Below are 23,218 nucleotides of genomic sequence, written 5' to 3' on the forward strand. Positions count from 1 at the left end.
CACTGTTCTGTATTGGAACTCAGGCCAAGGAGCTGAGCTGGCTTTAGACACCATCAAAATAATACTTGGGGATCCCCTGGTCTATGCCAGAGAGCTACTTTGAAGGTCATTCTTCTCCATGCCTTACTGCACACTGGGGTTAGGGGGTGTAGATGCTTAAGATTCAGTCTGGCATCGTAGAGAGGCACAGGTCTCATCAGGTCCAACCAGGAGAAGGTAAGAGTAAGGGGAAAAACAGGGCCCAGCTTTAGAAAGGACTCCAGATGTGTGTGTGTGTGCGCGCGCCTGCCTGTGTCCTTCGCAACCTTTTCTAGCAGGGGTGATTGGTTCCCTAACCTATAAAGGGAAAAAAGAGAGAGAAGTTTCGTTTTGCGAATGATTTCTGTTCTTCAAACAAGATCTTGCCCCCTGTTAGGTTTCTTTCTCCCCAAGCCCCGTTGAAAGAAACGAAGTAGGCAGTGTGCCTGTGTCTGTGGAGAGCAGGCTGGGGCAGGCAGGAGAAGCGGGGACAAGACTTCATACTATAGAAGCTGTTTCCTCTAGGGCTGGCTCCTCCTTCGGAAGCAGCCTGTTCAAACAGCCGGGAGAGTTTGGGTTGTCCTTCCCCATCATACTTTTCCTAACAGACCGTGGGGAGCCCTCCCTCTGATGTGTTCAGAGAGAGAAGGAACTTGATCGAGGGCCTGGATGAAAGATGCAGGGAGTTCTGAGTCCTGAGACATGGAAGCTCAGAACCCAAATGACCTGCCAGGAAGCCATTTTGGCCTGAACCTGGGGCCTAACGGGTCATGCCAGAGACTCGGTGCCTGGGACAATTAACAGAACTGAACTGAACAAAAAACCTTGGGGAAAGGAGGGACTGGAGAGACCCAGAGGCACGGCAGGAAAAAAGTGCTAATATCAGGGGAATGAATTTTCCCAGAATGTGTTTCATTACAAAACAAAACAAAACAAAACGCAAAGAGATTAAGAAAGGACCGCCATTCGGACTCCCATCCTTCCAAGTCCATCTTTTCTCAAAGGCTCCAGTGTCGCAGGGCCCTGACCGTGGATTCTGCCTGAAGCGAGCTGAGCGAAGTCTGTCCCGCCAGCACATGGGCCTGGCCGGCAGGGCCACAAGTTGCCAGAGGGACATGTTGGCGGAGAGGCATGTGGCAGGGCCAGTGACAAGCTGAGCTCTGGGCTGGCATGGATGGGGGTCTCCATGTGGCTGCGGCGCGTCCCTTCTCAAACTCCAACAGATCACCGAGTGACATCCCCCAGTGACAGGTGGAGACACATTGAGGACAGCACAGTTACAAGTGGGCATGGGTTTTTATTCTCAGTGCACGGCAGTACTGGTTTCTGCTCATCAGCAATAAGCTTTATTGGTTCAAAAAAAAATTATCCCCCTTTTTCCCATCTTTTCAAACTCCTCTTCTTCCCGTCTCAGTGGACAACATATTTGAATTTCAGATTTGCCAGTTTACAGCATATTTTTTTCCCTAAGAACCATACCATATAAATACATGCAAAAACATTGTACAGAGAGCTTAAATAATATCAGAATGCAAATACAGATTGGGTGCACCACTAAGCCGAACTATAAATTATGGCAACACACACTGGCATCCACAATGCTTGGATATCGCCACGTTTGTTTATGTCATGCAGACCACAATAGTCAATCTTTTGTTTTGTTTGTTTTTCCTTTTTATACAAAAATACCAGTGCTTGTTATGCTAGTTACTGAAAAAGAAAAAAAAAAAAAAAAGGAAGAAACTCGAAATTCCTATCTGCGTGCCAATTTGAAAAGAACAACGTAAGATAGATTTGCTGGCACATATATATGGCATATTCACATATGGCATATATACATCTGGGGAGCAAACGTGAACCAAAGGCCAATTTGGTCACGGGGAGTTCACTTCCCTCCATCTCTCCTCATCAAGAGGAAAGGGGACAGCAGGCCTGACAGCAGAGCCGGGAAGGCAAAGCACTAGGCAGTGAGCTAAAAAGAAGGGTGTCTGGTCTATTCTGAGGAAAAGGTTGGAATGGCTTCAGAATAGCAGGCATTTACAAGGCCTCATCCCCACCACTGCAGTGGGTGCTCCCTAAATATGGAAGGTGAGGAAGTGTGCACTTTGTGATGGTATCACGGGCTGCTTCAATTGATTGTTAGGCAAAGAAAGCAGGAGAGAAAGGAGGTGAGGCATTTCGAGGTTGCGGGACGTGCGAACTTGCCACACACAGCCCCCTGCCCCCGCCCTGGTGTCTGGCAGTGAGGTAATCGCTCAGATAGAACTGTGCAGACTTTCCCCTCTGAAGCCCAAGTGGAAGAAGAAATTCAGACACTAAGGAACCCACAAGTGTCAGAAGGATTGCTTGATGGTTTCTCTCATACCTTGAGGGATGCGGGGAGTCATTTCAGAGGGCAGAGGGCACCTCTGGTAAGGGCCTACCCAAGACGGTTGCCCTAGGCCAGAACTGGCCTTGGTTACTTCCACTTAGAACTGTCTCCCTCATCTCCTATATTGCACACGACCTTTCTAAGGGAGAGGAAATCCCAAACCAGATCCTCGAATAAAAACTCACTAATGGAGGACTCCTGGGGCCAAGAACCCATAAAAATGGGTGAAAGAACAATGAAAAATGCAAACCCCCAATCAGCACATCCTTGCAGCCCAAGAGAGATTCACATCTCGGGTACCACTCTGCCGGCTACTCAAGAAACAACATTCGGCCAAGGCCCCTGTTCCTGATCACTAGTTACTGAAAAAGCCTGGCACCCAACTCCATGTGGGATGCACACTCGTTTCCTGCTGGGTGTCCTTTCTGTGGGATGCTTTCCTTCCTATCCACAGTCCACTGCCTGTTTTCCTAGGTTTATCTAGGAGAATTGTTTCCCCTTCTCCCCATCAGACCCTTTCCAGATCTAAAGCACCATATTGGGGGAAAGCTCTATTAACTTACGCCATATGTACTCACTGCCAGTTGGATCACTAAAACTGAATAGAAAAAAAAAACATATAAAAAACATATGCACATAAACAAACTTATCAATTTCATATCAACAAAATTTATATTAAAAAAGTCTAGAACCCAACACATTTTTCCCCCCTAAGTATAAAGATGGCTGTTTGGTGAAAGGAAGTACGGTGTATTGGTTTTAAAACCAATCACAAATATACTAAGTCGCCTGTCATGTCAAACAGCTGGTTCTGTGCTCCTTCCACAGGGTAACACAACAGCACTTTATTTCAAATCCTTTAAACAAAATACATATGGCTGACTCAAAAATATCCGTTTCTGAGCTAAAGAAAACTATATATTTTTGCATAATATTTTCTGTTTTCTCTCCTACCATGGAAACTAGAAGACACATAGAAGCCATTGACTTTAAACAAGTAGACACAAGCCCTCGAGAGTAGCCTGTCAGGCACCATGAGAGTCTTTTGGGAGCAGGAACGGTACACTTGCCTCCGGAGTTTGTTATTGGCTTGTTTTTAAAACTGATCTGAGGTAATAAAAGACTCGACAGAACTAAATCTTCCAATGTACTTAATAAATATCTATGTGCACACCTAATACCTCACTCAGGTGAGCGGTTTATCCCCTTATCTGTTTAAGACAGAGAAAAGATTGCTGAAGCATGTGACCTTTATAAAACCCAAGTCAAATGTGGCAGATTGTGTAGTGATGGGGACACGTGGGGGGTATTGTTCCTTTGCTCTTCCTACCTCGGACAGCTCAGGTGGAAGGGGTGAGGGAGGAGCGGTCCAGAAGAGAAGGCCAGAGAGCAGAGGTTTAGGCCACCGTACTCTCACAAGTGGAAATTTGGCAGTTCATAAGAGCCTGGAGCCCCACCCCCATCTCTCTTGAAAGAGGGAGACGGGCTTCACTTTTTTCACGGGAATTGGTGGACATGAGCTAACTCACCCTGCACAGAAGAGCTTACGTCAACATCAGCAGGGCATAAACACGGAGCTCCTGCAAATGTGGCTCCACCTTGTCCCATCAAGGAACACTTAAAAAAAAAATCTCCTAGTGAAGTCCCCAACTCCCGAGAGGCAGGTGGGAAGGGGCTGCTTTGGGCAGTGTTCAGGGAAAGAAGGCACAGGGCTTGACTGGGCAGCAGTCAACCACATTCGGGGGAGGACCTTGAGTGGGACATGTGGAAGAAGGGAAGAGAGGAAGGAGAACTTTTCAGGGTGGGTATTTTGCTCCTTTAAGTCAGCAAAATGTCACTGGAGTCCACATGGGATGCGTATTTTCAAAAGCAGAATATCCAAGAAGGGCTGGGGCGTGTTTAGAGACAGGACGAGTTAGGGGCCATGAGAGAGCAGAGTGAGAAAGCTGAGGAGTACATGAAAGCTGGCACTTGGGCACCTAGGCTCAAGGTGTCTGGTTTCTCAGAACCTGCTGTTATGGCCCTTTGGCCTCCCCCAAGGCTTCTCAGTACTCACTCCCCCGACAATCAGGTCCGGTCCTAGAAAAGCCTTGGTGGAGGAAGGCTTTGAAAGCAGTAGTGGTCAACCTAGGGAGAATCGCATAAGAGTTGGCTCTGATGGTATGTCTTGTCCTAGACCTGCCAGCTGCTGGTCCTCAGTATCCAAGTCCAGTTGGGAGGCAGGGCCATTCTCAATCCATTCTTTTGCCACCACTTTAGGAATAGGAGAAAGTTCAGGCTTACGGTAAAAACTATGTAACGAACATATGCAAGCTTCACAGTCAAGGCTGATCTCCCTGGCACTTAGAAAGGACACACACCTGACAAGATGGCAGTTCAGAAGCGGAGGGTAACCTGGCAACAACAGAAACACATTCTTACCAGCTCTCAATTGCTTCAAGAGGATCCCAGTAGCAAAGAAATCTATCTGCCTCTAGGACTAAACCAAGGGTTCCATTAGGGCCAGACGGGAGAATGGCCAAAGTTGATTCAATTCAGCCATGTCCTTTCCACTTTCTTAATCATCACCACTTAAGAAAGAAAAAAGAAAAAGAAAAAGAAAAAGAAAGAGTGAAGGTAGGGAAGACAGTGGTCGTAAAAGACCAAAGAACCTTAGGGAGATTTGACTAGAAGGGCAGAAAGAGCCAGAGGGCTCTAGGTGTAAGTTTTGAAAATGGGAAAGTCATTTAAAAAACCATCACTCTAGAGGCTGATTCTATACATTCCATTCCTACCTCAACATATTTCATTTGGGAACATTCGTCTCTGGGAATCCTCTATTTAGCTTAAACATGGCACAGACTCATAGGGTAAATAAAATCCAGAAGTCAGGAGATGCCGACATACATATGTATACTGGGGAGAGTCTGGGTTGGGGTAGATGCCAAGAGGACTGTCATCATTCCTTTAAAAATGACAACTGATACACCCAAGGAGTAGATCCTACCATTCATTACCTGCCTGGGGTTTGACTGGGTCCTGCTACAAACCCCAACTCAAGTTTAAGTCGAAATCCTCGGAGGTCTGTGCTCTTGCCTCTTCATGGTCAGGTGGGGGTTCGCACATACTTGGGAGCAGCTGACATGACAGTGAAAAGTCCCATCATTACCTTATAGATGGGGCAGATGGAAAAGGACACGGGGAAAGTGGGGATGGGAGTCAGAGAATGAAGTTCAAACGGATGTCTCCAGGCTGTGTAGAGGGCTGTCTGAGTGGGAGGCAATGATTTGCACTTGGCTGCAGTCCACCGCATTGTTGTTTTTGTTGGCATACGGAGTGACCTCACCATCCAACAGGAGCACCCTAGTCCCAGCCTTAGGAACTTCAAGATTTTCCTCCTCATGCTCATCCAGGAGTGGTGTTCGTGGCACCTCCTCGTCTATGGCGAATTCAGGGTGGGTCATGAAGTTGTGGATGGAGTTTTGGTTCTTGGGTTTCTGAATGCTTTCATGGAGGGAACTATGGAACGCTTTCACCACTTTGATCTATACCAGGGGAAGGAAAAGGAGGATGAGAAAACATGAAGGTGGGAATTGGCCAGTAGAACAAAGAACTGGCAGTTTGAGGAGAGAAAACAAAACCCCAACTATGAAATACTACTGCCCAACAACCAAAACCAAACACATAAGAAGAGATTATGGAACGCCAGAAACACCAGATTTCAAGCATGGGTGGCGTGGGGTGAGTAATGGCAAACAACTGAATATTTCAAAGCTGCATTAAAAAAACAAGTAGAAAACCCAAAGCAAAGTTAGCATTCCCAAACCATTCTTAAAATGAAACAGAAAACAAGGATTCATTAGTTCTTTTGGATGGAGGGCAAGGACATTGGAACCAGGTGCAAATTAATAGCCGAACTTAAAAGATGATTCAGACATGTGGCTTTCTGTGTCGAGGCCAAACATTTTGTGAACGTGGAATGGAAAAATTACACACTGAAGTTTAGTTATCTGCTTCAAACCCGTAAAGAGCCAAACGCATACCCATTTGTCCATTGTATACTTTTGGGTGATAAGTGGCCATGGATACCGTGCAGCAAGGCAGACAAAACACTTGTCATTTGTGTCAGCAGCATGCAAGAAATTACAACTCTTATACTCTCCAGTTTAATAATTGCCCTGTCAGTCAGGAAACATGTAGATATTTCTATCCCACGACCTCTGCCGTGTTCCCTTCCTTCAAAGAAAGCAAAACTCCACACCCTTCTGCCCCTCCCCTGGCAGATGGGGCTGAAACACGGGTATCGGAAGATGCCTTCATCCTAACTTTGGAGAGGAGAGCTGGCTCTCAGAGTTCAAATGCGTGTCCATGTCTTTGGTGCATGGCACCTGTGCCTGGTCTTGCAGCTTTCTCCAGCTATTTCTAATTGTGAAGAGAGCACGATCTTATGTGGGGAAGGGAAGGGCTGGGACCAGGAGAGAAACCACCCACTCGGAGGCTGTGCTCCAGACAAGTGCCTTTTCTGATGAGGTGGATGAAGAGAATGGAGGAATGGAAATAATAAGTGGTTTTAATGGGCAGAGGGAAATGCACTGCCCTCTAGGTGTCAAAGTCTCTTTCTACTGCACAAAAAAGGAAGGGATTCAGTCAACTGGGAGGAAAGGAAAAAACAATTGCTCCCTATGGCCACCCTTTGCCGCATCCATGGGCTCCAACTCTTCCGGGCAGCCTGCTTTTCTGAACTGTAGGCCTCTCTGAAGCATGCTTTAAATCCCGGGTTGGTAGAATTGGGGTAGGGGCAGTAGGATGGATTCCGAGAGGTTGGAGAGAGATAGGCCATGGGAAAAGAAAGTGGCTGGAGGACAGTTTTAGTTGTGGGGAGGTGGCTGATCCTAGTCTTGTCAAAAAATTCTTCCCCCAGGAGAGAAATGGGGCTGATGCAGGAGAAACTGCTGTAGTGGGAGAGGCACAGGGAGGAATGATAAATGTTGGCATAAGGCACCTCTTCCATTCCTCCGGTGTTTCAGAAAAGAATGTGCCCCTGGAGAAGAGGCAAGAATGTGCAGACAGAAGAGACACAGAGTCAGGCAATGCTTCCTATCACTGTATAGACCCTTCAAGACTAATACACAGAGGATTCACTGAAGTTGTGTCTTTGCTGGCTAAGGCTCCCCTTATGTTGCCTCACTCCACAATAGCCTGGCAGACCCACCCAGGACTGAGGGTGCCCGGAACTTAGAAAGCACTGGACTCTCTGCCACTCAGTAGAACTGGCTTTGATGCTTCAGCCAAGAAGAATCAAGGAACCTGGGCACATATTCACTATGCTGAACAGAAAGGAAGGACCTACTTTTCCATCCTTCTGTGATTTCTATTGACCATCTGTTGGGTGAATTTTACCTGTCATGTTGTCTTTGCTCCAGATCTCGGTGAGATCAGAGGGAACAGAGGCTCCCTTTGGTCTTCCAGAGGCCCCAAGCTTTAACTGATCTCCATCAAATCTTAGAGCAAGGCACCTTGGGTGAAGTGAGCCCAAACCCAGTGCCTTTTCCCAGGCCAAGAGATGGGTTCCAAGTCATACCACCCCGTAGGAGTGATGACAGCTCCCACTTTTCACCTGCTTGTGAGATTTCCGAGTTTTTAACAAGTACTGCAGAGGAACAGGTACCTTTATAGCACAGGTTGGTTATTTCAATATCAGTGTTTTTCAGACTTCTTGCTCCTATTTTTTTTTTTTTTGAAGCAACTGGATACTTAAAATAATTATATGTGAAGTCCAATAGAGAAAACCTGTTTTTAAAAATCAGGTTTAGAGTCAGGGTCTGGAGCCCCATTTTCTGGCTTTTCCTTTCACCTGTTGGGGTGATCAATAACACTGTTACAGGTAAACAGTAACGGGAGATAAAAGCGAATTGGAATGGGTAGATGGGAAGTGTGGGGGAAAATTTCTTCCTTGGGAGAGCAAGGAACAGTCATCCGGCTAGACTGCAGGGCTTCTAGAATCTAAAGGGAAACCAGCATCCTGCAAGGGAAGCTCAAAGGAAGAGGAGTCAGGGAGCTAGGCAGCACCATCTAGTGGCCTGGTGGCGGAGAGAAGGGTGAGGTGCGGAGGGCTTAGGGCTGCGCCAGCCAGAATGCTCCTCAACCCCACCACTGGCCTCCGAGAATAGAGAATACGTAACACATGCTGATGTACAATCACACAGATACATCACCACCAGTCCACCGCAAGCAAAGGTGGCAATCCTCCTTCCCTGATATCCGGTGCGTGAGCAGTGTACGGGGAACAAGATACAGCTAGGGCAGTGGGTGATGTGAAAGCTGCAGGCAGTCTCCACTCAGGCAATCAGCCCTTCCTCAGTTATCCCTCAAAAACCTCTGGGAAATGGCTCTTCCGTGGCCCCTGTCCTACAGGTAGAGGTAGTTGATTGAAGGGTGACTCTGTCTCATGTCTCAGAAGTCTCAACCAGGCTGGACCTTCGGTCAGGTATGAGGGCTAAGGGCCACTCTCTGGAGCTCAGTGAATGGACAGATGAAGCCTCCATCTCCTCAGCTAAAGTCTACAGTTTTCTGTTCTCTTTTCAGAAACTAGGGGAAGAGAAGGGACTAAAGGGTTCTCCTGTAGAGGGAAATGTTAAAGATTTATCTCCCGGAGGTTAGATAAAGAACTGAATTTGCTAGGAGATCTGGGATGGGGGAAGAGAGTCTTGAAATGCGTGGCTGTTTCTGGTAGGATGTCCGACTAAGAAGGCACAGCTGGAGAGAGAGCAGGTGTGCCTGTGTCTCTTGACTGATTTTCTGCCTTTGAAGGTTTGCGGCACACCCTCTACTGGCAACTCCGTAAGAGCCCAATCAATGGGCTCTGGTCTTCTGCTTAGTCTCTTTCTGCCTTCAAATCACTGGGACATTTGATGTTAACCCTTTCTAACAGAAAGGCATGATTAAAAAAGAAGAGACACTAGTTGGAAGGACAGGGAAAAACTAGATGAAATAAGGAAAAACTAGATGAATAAAGAATATGGAAGGACTAGAGGGAGAAGGGCTCAGATATTTGCAGGGTAAGACTTATTTAGTTCTTTGACTGTGTTTGAGCCTAAAGAAATTTGTGTCTATAGAAAACCCCACCCGCCATATCTCACACCAGAACACTTTCATTTGGCCACAAAGACAACAAATAATCTAAGTCTGGTCAAGCTGCAGAGCTCACAATCGTGTGATCCACAGACAATGCAACCGTTCTTTCTTTACCCCACCCCCATCCCCTTCCGGGGTTCTGGGGCGGGGGAGGTTGGAAGTCGGGGAGGAAGAGATAAATAAAATAGTCAAATATCTGAAGCTCACAATAGACTTAATACACAGAGACTGCTTCCCCACCAAATACCTGAATAGTACTCTCAGCGGAGTGCCTGCTCTCTCCTGTGTCTCATCTGGGGAAGGTGAAATGACCAGGAATAGGAAGGCATAAGCATTAGCAAGAATTGCACGATTTACTGATGGGAACACCAGATCCTAGGTTAATCACTGACAGCATCCCAGCTGACAGGCTGGCTGAGAAAGAGGCTCCTAAAACTTCACATGCAAAATAAGGTGTGAAGGGCTGGCTATGGGGGAGACAATCAAACCAGAGGAAAGGAGAAGCAACAAAACAAAACAGAAGCAGCTCTTCAGAAATTCCTAAAAAGAAAAAAATTGGAATGAAGAGAAATACGTTATTTGAATCTTTGCATGGACGTTTCTCCTGGCCAGATGTGAACACCTTGATTCTTAAACCAGAGCTTGGTTTGACATCCCTGAAAAGCGAAAGCTCAGTGACACTAAGCCCTGTGCACGGGAACTGAACACACCTTTCCTTCATGCTCAGCTATGGTGTCTGCAACAATATTGCCAGCTCATGACAGAGTGGTAGCCCAGGAGGACCATCATTATTGGCCAAGTTCAACGTTGGCTCCATTATGATGGATCTCCTGGGAGAAAAACCCAGCGCAAGGGTAGCTCTCTTCCTACTCTTTGCGGAGATCTGAAACTTGCCCCCTCCCACCTGTGAAGAGAGTGCTGGGTCTTCATGGGCCTAACCTCACATCTAACCTCAGGGGATCAAGTTCAGACTCAAAGGAGCTGGAGGAGAGGAACAAAATATCCAAACAAAGCAAAACAAGCAAACAGACAAACACACAAAAAAACCAAAATAGAGCAAAACAAACAAACAAACAAACAAACAAAAAACTCCAGGAAGAAACAAGCAATGCAGAGGAACAATCAGAAAACAGGACCGTTGTCTTTAGAATGGTTAGGGTTTAATTGTTTTCCCACATTAAAAAAATAAAATAAAAGGGCCCACAGCCCGGGTGGGGAGTGGGATTGTCGTCCCATTTTTCCTCCCTTAAGCCAAAGGTCAAAGGGAATAAACCAAAAGGAAAAGATAACCATGGTCGGTTAAAGTGGATGCCACGTGCTCTCTTGTGGTCATTTTAGCAAATCATGCAGCATAATAGACTATCACTCACTGCCCAGAGTAGGAGATGAGACAGCAGCAGGAACAGAAGTGGTGGGGGGAGATGTAACCGGCGCAACTGTTACATAGGATGAGCTAGGAACATGTTTTACATCAAGATGCTGCCCCATGGTCTGTCGCTTTAGGACTCCCTTAAAAGAGGCTCCCGTCTGGAATGTGTTAATTACGTCGATCTGCAAAGAATCAGAGAGTGAGACAGCTTTGCTCCGGTCCGTCCCGGGGGGTGGGAAGAGGGGGGGTGTCCTGGAGGGCTTTAGGGAGGGGGGTGGTGGTGGAAGGTGCTGGGAAAAGGAAGTTGGCAGGAGCCAGAGCGAGAGAGAAGGTCCCCTCATACGCTAAGGAATGGCGAGTGAAAGGGGGGAAACCGTTAATTGCACAGCACACTTCTTTGAAAGAACGATTTGCCATGGAGTCCAAATACCCAGCCAGAATCTGGTCTTCTCTTCCCTTTCAGCCTATGAAGGACATTTTAGGTGCGCAGGTGTCCCAAAGCACCTACGGATCAAAGGGACTTCTCCACCCCGTGACTCCTAATAGACAGTGATGGCTTATTCATTATGTGGACTTTCAAAAAATAAGGTGTGGCACTTAAGATAGAAGGCAAAGTATATATTGATTGAATTTTGAAGCTCAAGAACCTCTGAACCAATAAACTGCCTGCCAATTTTTGCAGATTTTGCAGGAAAATAACTCATGGTTTAAGAAAAACAAAAACGAAAAAACAGAGCCATGGAGTAGGCCACACACAGGTGGCCAGGGTGGAAAGGCTCCTAGACCACGACTGCTGGGCTCACTTGCTTCTGGGTCTCTTCTCTGAAATACCCTCTCCTTGGGCTGAAATGGGGAGGCCCCTGGAAAAGGAGCTCAGGAACCATGAGCCAAGCTCTTTAGCAAGAATGCCACCAGCACTGGAGATCCTGAAATGTCTGGTGACGTCCGACAATAACTCAGTTGCTAGGCTGAGGGCAGGGCAGCAAGACTTGCTGGCTGTTGGTGGTGGGCATGGTGCCTATAAGTCTAGCAAGTGGTCTCTGGTTTTCTGTGTCCTACTTCTCAGAGACAGATGATTCATACCATTTGGTTACCAATGAGCCTTGGTCTGGGGCCCGGGGCCAACCTACTATCCTTATCCTTGACCCCCTAAGTGACACAGAACAAATCAAAATAAGGCCTATCCTTCCGGAGGTTTTGAATCATCTTAAAAACGCCCACGTTTTGTTTTGTTTTGTTTTGTTTTTTTCTTGGCCCACAGGTTTAATACCAAGTGCTGATTCCATTCATTCGACTTCATTTCCCCAGGTAAGAAGGTGGGAAAGTAGGCACCTGATGAGTCAGGTGTTCTTATTTATAAAGCTGCCTGAGAAGCGATGAAATGTTTAGGGGTGGTTTCTGGATTCAGACCAAAGTGTGAGCTAAACTACCATCCCCTCATCAAAGTCTTTAGTCCTGGGGGACCGAGGAGCCTGGTCCTGCGGGGGCAAAGGGGCTGCATGTGGGGAGGGGACAGCTGGGGCGGAGATACATTCCTTAGTGCTTGTTAGTGTCATGAGGCCCCCACTTCCACCGTGAGAACGGATCCCAGGATTACCTGCAGGGACCAGGATGGGACAATTGCTGGGCAACACCTGCCACCCCCAAGTGTTTCAGTGAGAGTGACAAGGAGGATCAACAACCCGCTGGCAGGGGGTTTCGTCAGAGCCCTGCTGAGGCTGACAACCTGATGTCAGGAGAGGGTTCAGGTCTGGGTTTCAGATGAGCACAGTCAGACTTGTTTGCTTATGGGGTTAGGTGCACACCGCAGGCAGGGATTTGGTGACCGTGGCATCTCCTAGGGTCGCACCTGCTGCCTGAGCTCAGGTTGGAATGTCACTCTCGCCTAGCTGCGTCCGGCTCCCACAGGGAAAGTCAGTATACCTAAAGCCATGCGGGCAGTGCAACCGGACCCAGAGGTATAGAGCCAAGGGGATGGGAATCAGCAGTGGAGGGGAAGGAAGATCCATGAATCTCAGTGTCCCCCCACCTCCCGCCCGCGGACAGAAGACCGGCGAGGGGCCAAGAGATGCTGGAACGAGGGAATCCTGTCTAGGAAAAAAAAAAAATCACATAGGAGAAGAGGAGGCAGTGACCCTAAAGGGGAGAAAAGCAGACAGGTTATTTTGAAAGGAGCATACCTGAAGGAAAGCACTGGGGCTTTAGAGACAGGAGCTGGTAGCCTGGAGGGTAGGGTAGTGTTTGCAGGTCCTGAGGGAGTTTCCCTTTCTAGGGGAGGAACCCGAAGGAGAGCCAGGGAGCCCCAGTGCTCCTGAGCTAGCCCTCCCTTCCCACCTCCATCACCGTCTGGCCTGTGGGAGATAAGCCCCCAGCAGGTATCCAGTGGAGAGGATCCATTTGATTTCTCTTCCCCACACCCGAAGGAGGTGTGGGCTTGACTAGGGAACTTCCTAAACCATCTGCAAGGCTCATTTTATTGAGTGGAGCTTGTTTCTGGAATCTCCAGCCAACCAGCAGAGAGGGATGGGCTTGTTCTCTGGAGATGGGAAACTTCAGGACTTATCCAATAGAGGTAGACAGGGCAAGAACAGGGAGAGTGGTAGGTTGGCCGGTGTGCCTGGACCAGCCCTCCCACCCAGGAGCAGGTGGTTATAGGTGCTGCGTGCAAAGTGGGAAGAAAAAGTTACTGTCGGGCTACACAGGCAGGGGGCTAAGAACAGCATCTCTGCCATTTCAGAAATTAGGGGAAGGGAAAAGGTTTGAGGAAATTATAGCTTCTTCCTTTTGGGGAAGCAAGTCTGAATCCTGCAAAAGATACTCAGGCACTGAGAATGACTTCTGTCATTTGTACACACATAGCCATCAGATTCCCCACCATGGCCTTAAAGCTGGAGTGGGGAAGATTCGAGAGGGTGAGTTTCTCTTACAAAGATCCTCCAGGGCAGCCCGGGTGGCTCAGCGGTTTAGCGCCGTCTTCAGCCCAGGGCCTCATCCTGGGGTCCCGGGATCGAGTCCCACGTCAGGCTCCCTGCATGGGGCCTGCTTCTCCCTCTGCCTGTGTCTCTGTCCTCTCTCTCTCTCTGTGTCTCTCATGAATAAATAAATAAAATCTTAAAAAAAGATCCCTCCAGATAACGGCTACGTTACCCTCACAGCAGCTTGAGGGTGCACACGAGGTAGGTGTATGTTGGAGACACTGGCTTAGAGATGCTGTCTAACTCCTTCTTCCTGGTGGGGAGGGGAGGGAGAGACTCTGAACACCTCCCGCCCCGAGGTCAGGGCTGCTGCTTGCAAGAGACCTTCCACAGGAAGCTTGCCGGCCCGATGGAGGGTGGTGGCAAAATGGGCTTTAGAACCAACCTGAAGCTAAAGGACGATGCTACCAGTTTGGGTCCAGTGCTCTGGACCCTGTGATTACCTTCCTTGCAGATAAGCCCAGGCAGTGGCTGCCGCCCATCTGTCCTGAGGTGAGGGAGCTTGGGCTGCCCACCAGGAGTAAGCCCCAGGGAGGGAAGAGATGTTGGCCGCTGAGAACTGTCACCCTCCCCACACCTCCCACCACAGAAAGATTTCTTCTCCTGGGGGAGGACAGGCCACTGTCAGAGTACCTGAGTCTGGATACGGTTCAGGCCCCGGAACCAGAGGATCTGGCCTCGGCGCAGTTCCATCTCCGCATGGTCAATCTCATCCAGCCCCTCTGCGTCCTTGGTGATCTCCTCTTTGGTGGTGCCATGCCCAGCCTCCTTCAGGAACTTCAGGGATTGGGTGGGTATTGTGGAGATTATCTGAGAACAGGTGCAGTGAAAGGGGAGACATCAGAATCAGGATGAGAGAGCTGTCGCCTGGCTTGTGCGGTCAGGCCCTTGCACAGGTCACTTTCTGCCCCGTCACCATCGGTGCTGTGGGGGAAGCAGTGGGGGAAGCAGTGGGAGAGATGCCAACCCCCCCCCCCCCAGGCAAGCACTCCTCAGTTCCTACCGAATGGCAGGCCCTCAGGAAGGTTTTCTGTACTTGTGGACATACAAAGGAGAATTTATATTCAAGTATTTGGCCGGCGATCGCCTACTCGGTTATATACTGGATTCTCCTTCTGCCTCACTTCTTCTTTTCCATTTTTGTCATGTGTCTTTTAAGGGAAGTAGAACTATAATGCATGGTACCTAGTAGTGAGGGACAGAGACCAGGGCTAGGGGCAAACAAATCTGGGGATCAGAGAGGATGGGGAGAGGATGGTCATGTCGCATGTGTATGGGCAAAAGGGAAGAGAAGCGTTGGAAGAGAATGACCCTCTTTTTGTCACCACGTACAAAGTAATTTCTGTGTTAGAAAATGAGGGCTTGGAGTGAGGAAGTGGGTGGGACGGGCCAGGGAAGAAGGGACATATGAGTGTCATCGGAAGACACGGGGCAGGCAGTTGGGCTTGCAATTCAAAACAAATCACTCGGGAGGCTCAGTCAATCAGTTCTCCTCAACAAACCGGTGAGTAGACAGGGCTGGGATGAGAGAGGGAGTTCAACATGGAGTCAGGCATATTGAAATGGGAAGGAGGTCTGCTGTCAGATGCTTGGAAGGAGGGGCTGTTATCTGGCATCAAGGCTGCATGGCTACAGGTAAGACTAGACCCAGATGGGGGTTTCAGGTAGTTGGTGAAACAACCAAGCTTCACCCAGGTGTAAAAGGGCCCACCGGTAAAGAAACGGCACCAGACAGAATAGGGTGGAGGGACTCCTCTCGGTAGGAACTGGGATAGTGATGAGTCAGGAAGGCATCTAGGAGTAGGAAGGAGACAACTGCAGGTCTAGGGTAAGGCCTGCAGTCCCAGGGAGGGATCTCAGAGCCATTATCCAGGTGGCGAGGTGCCCATCAGGAGAGCTTGGAGGTCTGCAAAGCAGAGCTTAGGCTGGGTCAGAGTTGAGGATGAGGGCGATGTGCAAAGTGGTATCAGGGAAGGTATAAAACTTAGCAGACCTGATCGTATTATTATGATATTAACGACTAACTTTTACCGAGTACTTACAGTGTACTAGACATTGTTCTAAGTCATTTCCGTGTCATAACTGATTGGCTGATTAACAATGATCAATGACGATCCTGTCCTAATTTGAGGAGACTGAGGTACAGAGTGGTTAAGACATTTGCTCAAGGAGATTCAACTCCTAGAAAGGAGATGTGGGATTCAAACCTGGGGAGTTGGTCCCAGAGCAACTGTCTTCCCTTCTCCCCATCTGTGTGCCCTGCTGCTTCTCTAGGAACCTTGTGGGTCTGGGTTTATCTCAAGTGAGAGTCAGCCATTCAATCCAGATAAGGTCATGGTGAACACGAGGGGGGCAGGGGAGCCGTAAACTACTTTAGCCCAGTAGCTCACAGCCAGACTGCTGCTTCACCCGAACAAAGACTTCTGCTTTATAAACTCTTCTACTTCTAAGACCCTTAGTTTTGTTTTTTCCCTTTCAGCAAAACTTCATTGAAAATTTCCACTCCTGTCTCAGAGACGCTAAGGGACCTGCCATGCTTCTAGGCACGGTTAGAGAAGAGATCTGAAGCCTCTGAAGTGCTGCTGGACACTGACCATTCTACTCTGGGATCCTGCAAGATGGAAAGACCTTGAGAACTCGGGGTAGGTAGGGGAGGGGAGAGGAAGATGAAGGTAAGGAGCTGGGAGGTCCCGCAGGTGCATGTCCCATCTCCTCCAGAGGAGAGAGTGTGCCAGCTGTGCGCACATGCAGGGCGAGCCTGTTGGTACTCACCTGGCCCCACAGCAGTTCTCCAATGCCAATGAAGAGACACCAAAACCACTGAGACAGGGTGAGCTTCGTACAACTGAAGGGTTTACCCCCAAATTCCACGATGATAATCTAGAACAGAGAAAGAGGCAGCCCACCATTGGGGAGGCGAGCAAGAGGCAGCTAAGCCCTCCAGCCAAGGCCACCAAAGCTATGTCAGCCCCCTGCCCCATGATCCCTGTGGGGCAAGCCCTGATCTGCTCATTGGAGAAGGAAAAAGAAGAAATCCAGAAGGGGAGAAGGGAAGGCAGTCTTTATAGAGACCCTGATGGGGAGACAGATCTGGTTACCATGAATATTGTTAAGGTAAGAGCTGCTGGATCCAGGGGGGCTGGTGGCTTCTGGTGACTAAAGCCAGTGGATGACCAGCAGAAGGCACAGAGATGGAGAGGAGGAACTGAAGAGAGGAGCAGATGAGGGAGACACTGGCCAGGGAGGGGCAGGAGCCCTTTGTTACCAGGTGAGCTCATAGTCTCTTTCTTGTATCTGCAGGTTTTAGCGTACCTCTGATGAGGGCAAGGAGGAAGGAACCCAATCTTTGTACCACCAGGGCAGCCATGTCCTTGACCCCAGGTCTACAGGAGGAACCCAGGCCATGCTTATCTGTCAGCTGCCTGTGCACCATCCCACCACTTCTCTCCCTCTGTGAACTGTGCAGTGTTTTCAACCAGGAACCCCCCATGAATGAAGGGGCAGGGACAAGGAGAGCCCATTCGGTATGTATCTGCACATCTCATGTGTGTTGGCAGGAGGCGTGGAATGACCTAGAAGAGTGACCCTCTTCTTGGCCACTCCGTGAAATTTCTGAGCTTTTGAAAGACAAGGGAAGGATCCCATCTATCTTATTTTATTTGCTATCAACGAGTTGGCTTGCACTGTAGCACCTGGCCCAGCAGGCTTCAGTTTTGAGTAATGTGCAAATGGAAGCCAACTGGGAATCCAAAGGCGTTCAGTCCACAGCCAGAGACCCCATCATTCTCTCCCTCCTTCTCCTGGGTGCCTAGGGAACCCTGTCCCCAGCATCCAACCTCTGCCATCCCAGCCCTCCTACCCCAACTCCAGCTAGAGGCTCACCTGGCTGATGAAGGTGCCCAGGACCACGGAGCAGAAGATGAGGTTGCGGAAGATGCCTGCGAAGACGTTCCTCTCTCCATGGATCTTGCGGGAATTGATCTCGTTGAAGAGCTGCATCAGCACAAAGGTGTTGAAAATAATGGTGTAGTGCTGGCTGGGTGGTGAATGCAGAGGCGCCTTCCTCCCACTGTCAATGTCAAAGAATTTCTCACCTAGTGGGGGCAAAGGAAGCATCAGTGGGTTAAGTGTGGTCTCAGCAAGGGCTCAGGTTGAGTCAGAACAACACACGTTGGTGTGGCCAAGCTGGTGGCTTACAGCTGGTGTCCATTCTAGTGGTTCAGTATCTGAGCTACCGTATCAAATACTTTAAGTGTTAGCTGTGGTCTCAACATATCTGACCCTCTCTCCCCACGTTTGCTCCACTGACTTTGACTTCTTAGAGTGCAGTGTGGTGAGAAAACTACTAGGGTCAGGAAGACACAGATTTGAGCTTAGTGTCACTGTTTACTCACCATGTGACCTGAGCTTCAGTTTTATAATCTGCAAAAAAAAACCCCAACTATTATAGGGGTACTGGGTGGCTCAGTTGGTTAAGCATCTACCTTTAGCTTAGGTCATGATCCTAGGGTTCTGGGACTGAGCCCCCATCGGGCTCCTGCTCAGTGGGGAGTCTGCTTCTCTTTCTCCCTCTATCTTTCCCATGCCCACTTGTGCTTTCTCTCTCTTTCTCAAGCGGATAAATAAAATCATAAAAAAAAAAAAAGTACAGAAAGCTACCCTGCGAAATTCTTAGGAGGAGTACGTCAACTAGCACGATGCGCCACACAGGACAAGAGGACACACCCAGTGAGGGGAGTTGCCATCATCTCTACTGCTGTGCTCAGCCTGCTCAGCGAGCTCCCGTGCTATCTTCTTTCCTCCTTCTTTCCATCCTTCTTTCGTGCCTTTTTTTCCTCCTTTTCCGTGCCATTCTCTGACCCCCATCTCCACTTAGCACTGCGACCCCTGTTTCTAGCCCCAACCCCACCCTTGGCTCACCAGCAAAGACGAGGAAGAAGATGACGGTGAGCTGATAGACTGCGTGGCCCAGGATGTTCTTCATCATGGTACGTGAGATCAGAGGCTTATTTCGGCCATATGGGCGACGCTTCAACAGAGACTCTGTAGGAGGCTCTGTGGCCAAGGCCAACGAGGCAAAAGTGTCCATGATTAGGTTAACCCATAGCATCTGCACGGCTTTCAGTGGGGAATCCTGGTGGGAAGAAGAACCGGTCCTTTTAGCTTTCCTTAGAAAACAGCCCTCACCTCACTCATCAGCCTCAGCTTTGCCCTCGCAATGGCCTAGCTCCCACTAGCCACCTAGCCTTTGGATCTGGCCATTTAGGAGCTGAGTGACCTTGAGAAAGTTACTTAAATTCTTTGAGCCTTGGGTTCCTCACCTGTAAAATGGGGGAGGATGTGCACTTTGCAAGGTTGTTTGCGGAGACCATATAGGTACTCATCATAGCGGCTGCCACGCAATGTGCTACATTAGTGGTAAATAACTTAGCATCCTCCTACATGGGCAGATGGGGATCTAGTAGAGCTAACTCCTGCCCCAACACCACTGGGGGAACATGTCCTTAATCCTCAGTAGCCAAGACCCCACCTGCCATGTTCCCTAGCCTCCCCCCTCATCCCTCTCCTCTCGGCCCACCCCACGCTCCTTTCACCTGAGTGATACAGGCTCCAGTGAAGGCCACAATCACGGCCACCACGTTGACAGTGAGCTGGAACTGCAGAAACTTGGAGATGCTGTCATACACGTTTCGCCCCCACATCACTGCCTTCACAATGCTGGTGAAGTTGTCATCTGTTAGGATAATGTCTGATGCCTCCTTGGCCACATCTGTGCCTGCAATACCCTAAGTGAGAAAGGGAAGAAGAACAGCGAGGACCTAGATAAAGCAGGTTATCTACGTTCTGAACCTAGACTGTATTTCCAGACCTCCACCAAGCTTCTGAACCAGCCATAAACACAAGAGGGCACACTTGCCATGCAAATGCGAATGACCAAGCCAGGGTATTTTGTGTTCTCATCTCCTCCAAAGAAAAGGAAGGGAAAACGTGTCATTGTCAGTCCACAGAAAGCAGGGCTGGGACCTGATGCTACACTGGAAATGACAGTTATCTCTGAAATTCCTTTCTCCCTCCTCTGCTACTCCTTCACCTGAGAAATGAAGGGAAGGATAGGGAACATGTTTTATTCTACGTCCAAATCCTTACACTTCTATCTTTTTTCTTTTTAAAGATTTTATTTTTGGGATCCCTCGGTGGCGCAGCGGTTTAGCGCCTGCCTTTGGCCCAGGATCGAATCCCACGTCGGGCTCCCGGTGCATGGAGCCTGCTTCTCCCTCTGCCTGTGTCTCTGCCTCTCTCTCTCTCTTTCTGTGTGACTATCATAAAAAAAAATAATAATAATAAAAAGATTTTGTTTTTAAGTAATCTCTACATCCGATACAGAGTTTGGACTTACAACCCCAAGATCAAGAGCTGCGTGCTCCAGTAACAGAGCCAGCTAGGCACCCCTAAACTCTTGTATTTCTTTTGCCACTGTCAATGTCCCACTTAAGTCCTTGTCTCCCCCACACCTCTAAGTCACCTTACATTTTTTTCTGGGAGGAGTAGTCTGGCAGCACAGTTCAGATGTCCTATCCTTGTACAAATTCCTGTTGCTGGGGAAGTTTCTCAATAGACATATCAATGGTTGAAAGTTGAGCTTTTAGAAACAGTAAATTTTCTAGACTGGTAGCCAATAGGTGAACTTGGATTCATTTTCCAGCCTGCTCCTATGTAATCTTTCTGCTTAAAACCTGTTGGTTTACTCACGATTCTCTGAACCTCTCATTCACTTCTAGGGTCTAGACTTCTACTTACACCATTTCCCTAAATCTGGAACATCCTTCCTCCTTGTCTATTTAAACCCTCTCTATCTTTAATAGTCCATGTGATGCAAAACCATCCCTAACACCTCCAGCCCATACTTCTATTCCATGTCTTGTAAATCCTATAATCCACAGAGGAGCTTATTCATTAATTTGGCTTGCAATAGTAGATATTTGTTCTCTTTACCTGGTAGTAATATTTTCCTATCCAGACTGCAATAAACAAATATCTATTGTAGACTATACAACTCAGTTTCCCCATCAAAGAGTTCTCTAACACATCCACACAAATGCTGTTACATGCGCTGTAAAAAGAAAGATACAAGTAAAAAAAAAAAGAAAAGAAAAGAAAAAAGAACTATATATACTTACTACTATGGAATAATTTTCAGGTTAAGTGAAAAATAGCAATGTAAAAAAAAGAGTATATGGTATGTGTGTAGATAAGTACACATAGTAGTATAAATAAGTATCACTTATCTAAGAGGATAGGATACAAATATATTATACATTTGATTATATTTTAAAGGAGCGAACAGAAGGATATACCAAAAACAAAGAAATGTTACTTGGAGTTAAGAGGGGAGGCAACAGGGTGGAGGTGATAGGGATAGAAGCTGGATTTCTAGGAATAGACTTTCTTTTGTATATTTGACTTTAGAACTATATAACTATTTTATTGAGTATAAAAGAAAATTAAGTTTAAAAAGCAATGTCTAGGGGCGCCTGGGTAGCTTGGTTGGTTAAGTGTATAACTCTTGATCTTGGCACAGGTATTGATTGATCTCATGGTCATGAGTTTGAGTCCTGTGTTGGATTTCACAGTTGTGGAACTTACTTAAAAAAAAAAAAAAAAAAAAGAAGCAATCTCTAAGATGGAAAGCAACATGGTTATAAATGAACTGGTAAAACCAGTTGGTAGCACACAACCACACAAAGGAAAAATGTCCCAAATGACTTAAAAAACCATAGTAACTTGATGGTAGAACCTAGCAGGATATACCTTTTGGATAACAGGAACTATGAGAAAAATCTTGAACTGCTTTTTGAAAAATAATTGTATTGTTTTTGCTTTTTTGAGACTATTACCTATAATTAGGGTAAAACAAAGTAAGGATTATGTGAATACCATCAAGAATCAAAATTTTCATCTTAAGAGATATAAATATAAAATAAAGGAAGTTAAATAAAATTAGTAAGTTAGAGTTCTATAATTCTTTTTTTTTTTTTCAAGATTTTATTTATTTATTCATGAGAGACACAGATTGAGAGAGAGGCAGAGACACAGGCAGAGGGAGGAGCAGGCTCCATGCAGGGAGCTTGATGTGGGACTCGATCCTGCGTCTCCAGGATCATGCCCTGGACTGAAGATGGCGCTAAACCGCTGAGCCACTGGGGATGCCCCAAGTACTAAAATTCTAAAAGTGAATTGAAAACACCAATATGGGTTCTTGAAATATTTTATCTTTAAAACAAAGAAACACAAAAACAAAAAAGAAATATATATATCTTTTATAAGATATATTTCCTAGCTTAGCCCATTGAAAAGATCTAGAAACAATGATTTACTTGGTAGTAAGGAACACCCTGACATTCAGATTGTGTTCTCTAAGTACCATTTCTCACTAAAAAGCAGGATTCCTTTGAGAAATGGATGATTCCAGATCTAGGATGAGAAATATGCATGATTCTGGAACAACTTATCACTTCAGAAATGAAGTACGGTATTAAAGATAACTGGGGCTGTATCTAGAGGACCCGGCAGTATTCATGAGTCTAATGATGTATCAATGTGAACGTCATAATAATAACAAGAGCAATGGATTAAACGCATCAAGTATACTTGAATCCATGAGTTCATAACGATATCAAAAAATAAACAATTAACTGTCTTTAGTAGAGTAACTTAGTAGAGTTAATTTAAAAAAATACAACTCATGGGGTATGCGGCTGGCTCAGTCAGTAGAGTGACTTTTTTTTTTTTTCTTTTAAAGATTTTATTTTATTTTTTTTTTTTTTTTGAGAGAGAGAGAGAGCATACAGAGACAGAGGGAGTAGCAGATTCCCCATTGAGCAGGGAATGCGTGGGGCTTGATCTCAGGACCCTGAGATCATGACCTGAGCTGAAGGCAGATGCTTCACCAACTGAGCCACTCAGGAGCCCCGTGTGTGTGATTCTTGATCTTGGGGTCATGAGTTCAAGCCCCCTGTTGAGCATGGAGCCTATTTACTAAGTAAGTAAAATTTAAAAATATATATGTAATTCATTTGCCATCTTTGGAGGATCCTAAAAAGTCAACTCATTTTGAAACTAGTAAATAAAGAAAAAGCTACCTTTCATATAGGAACCTGAACCTTAGAGTAACTAAATAGTCCACGAGGGCAAGCTTCTATAGAAGTCTTGAAGTTAATAAATAGAGAAAATCTGGACATTATTTTTTTTTTATTTTTTAAATTTTTATTTATTTATGATAGGCACACAGTGAGAGAGAGAGGCAGAGACACAGGCAGAGGGAGAAGCAGGCTCCATGCACCGGGAGTCTGACGTGGGATTCGATCCTGGGTC

At 47.1% G+C, this 23,218-nt stretch overlaps 1 protein-coding gene across 5 annotated transcripts in view; it reads right to left on the reverse strand.

The window, feature by feature from the left end:
• Nucleotides 1-1,295: 1,295 nt before the first annotated feature.
• The window catches only part of ATP2B4 (ATPase plasma membrane Ca2+ transporting 4), a 101,212-nt gene continuing 79,289 nt past the window's right edge, over nucleotides 1,296-23,218 (reverse strand). For 3 of the 5 annotated variants that reach the window (XM_055334247.1, XM_055334245.1, XM_055334246.1), the window contains 6 exons: nucleotides 19,441-19,632; nucleotides 18,767-18,980; nucleotides 17,729-17,940; nucleotides 16,619-16,726; nucleotides 14,480-14,656; nucleotides 1,296-5,913 (listed from right to left, as the gene is read on the reverse strand). In XM_055334247.1, the coding sequence (XP_055190222.1) occupies nucleotides 5,602-5,913; nucleotides 14,480-14,656; nucleotides 16,619-16,726; nucleotides 17,729-17,940; nucleotides 18,767-18,980; nucleotides 19,441-19,632 (1,215 nt within the window). In that variant the 3' untranslated portion in view covers nucleotides 1,296-5,601. Of the gene's footprint in view, nucleotides 5,914-10,872; nucleotides 11,054-14,479; nucleotides 14,657-16,618; nucleotides 16,727-17,728; nucleotides 17,941-18,766; nucleotides 18,981-19,440; nucleotides 19,633-23,218 lie in introns of all 5 variants that reach the window. The other 2 variants (XM_055334250.1, XM_055334248.1) reach the window with 2 other exon arrangements.

The sequence above is a fragment of the Nyctereutes procyonoides genome, unplaced genomic scaffold (genome assembly GCF_905146905.1).
Source record: "Nyctereutes procyonoides isolate TBG_1078 unplaced genomic scaffold, NYPRO_anot_genome, whole genome shotgun sequence".
Taxonomy (NCBI): domain Eukaryota; kingdom Metazoa; phylum Chordata; class Mammalia; order Carnivora; family Canidae; genus Nyctereutes; species Nyctereutes procyonoides.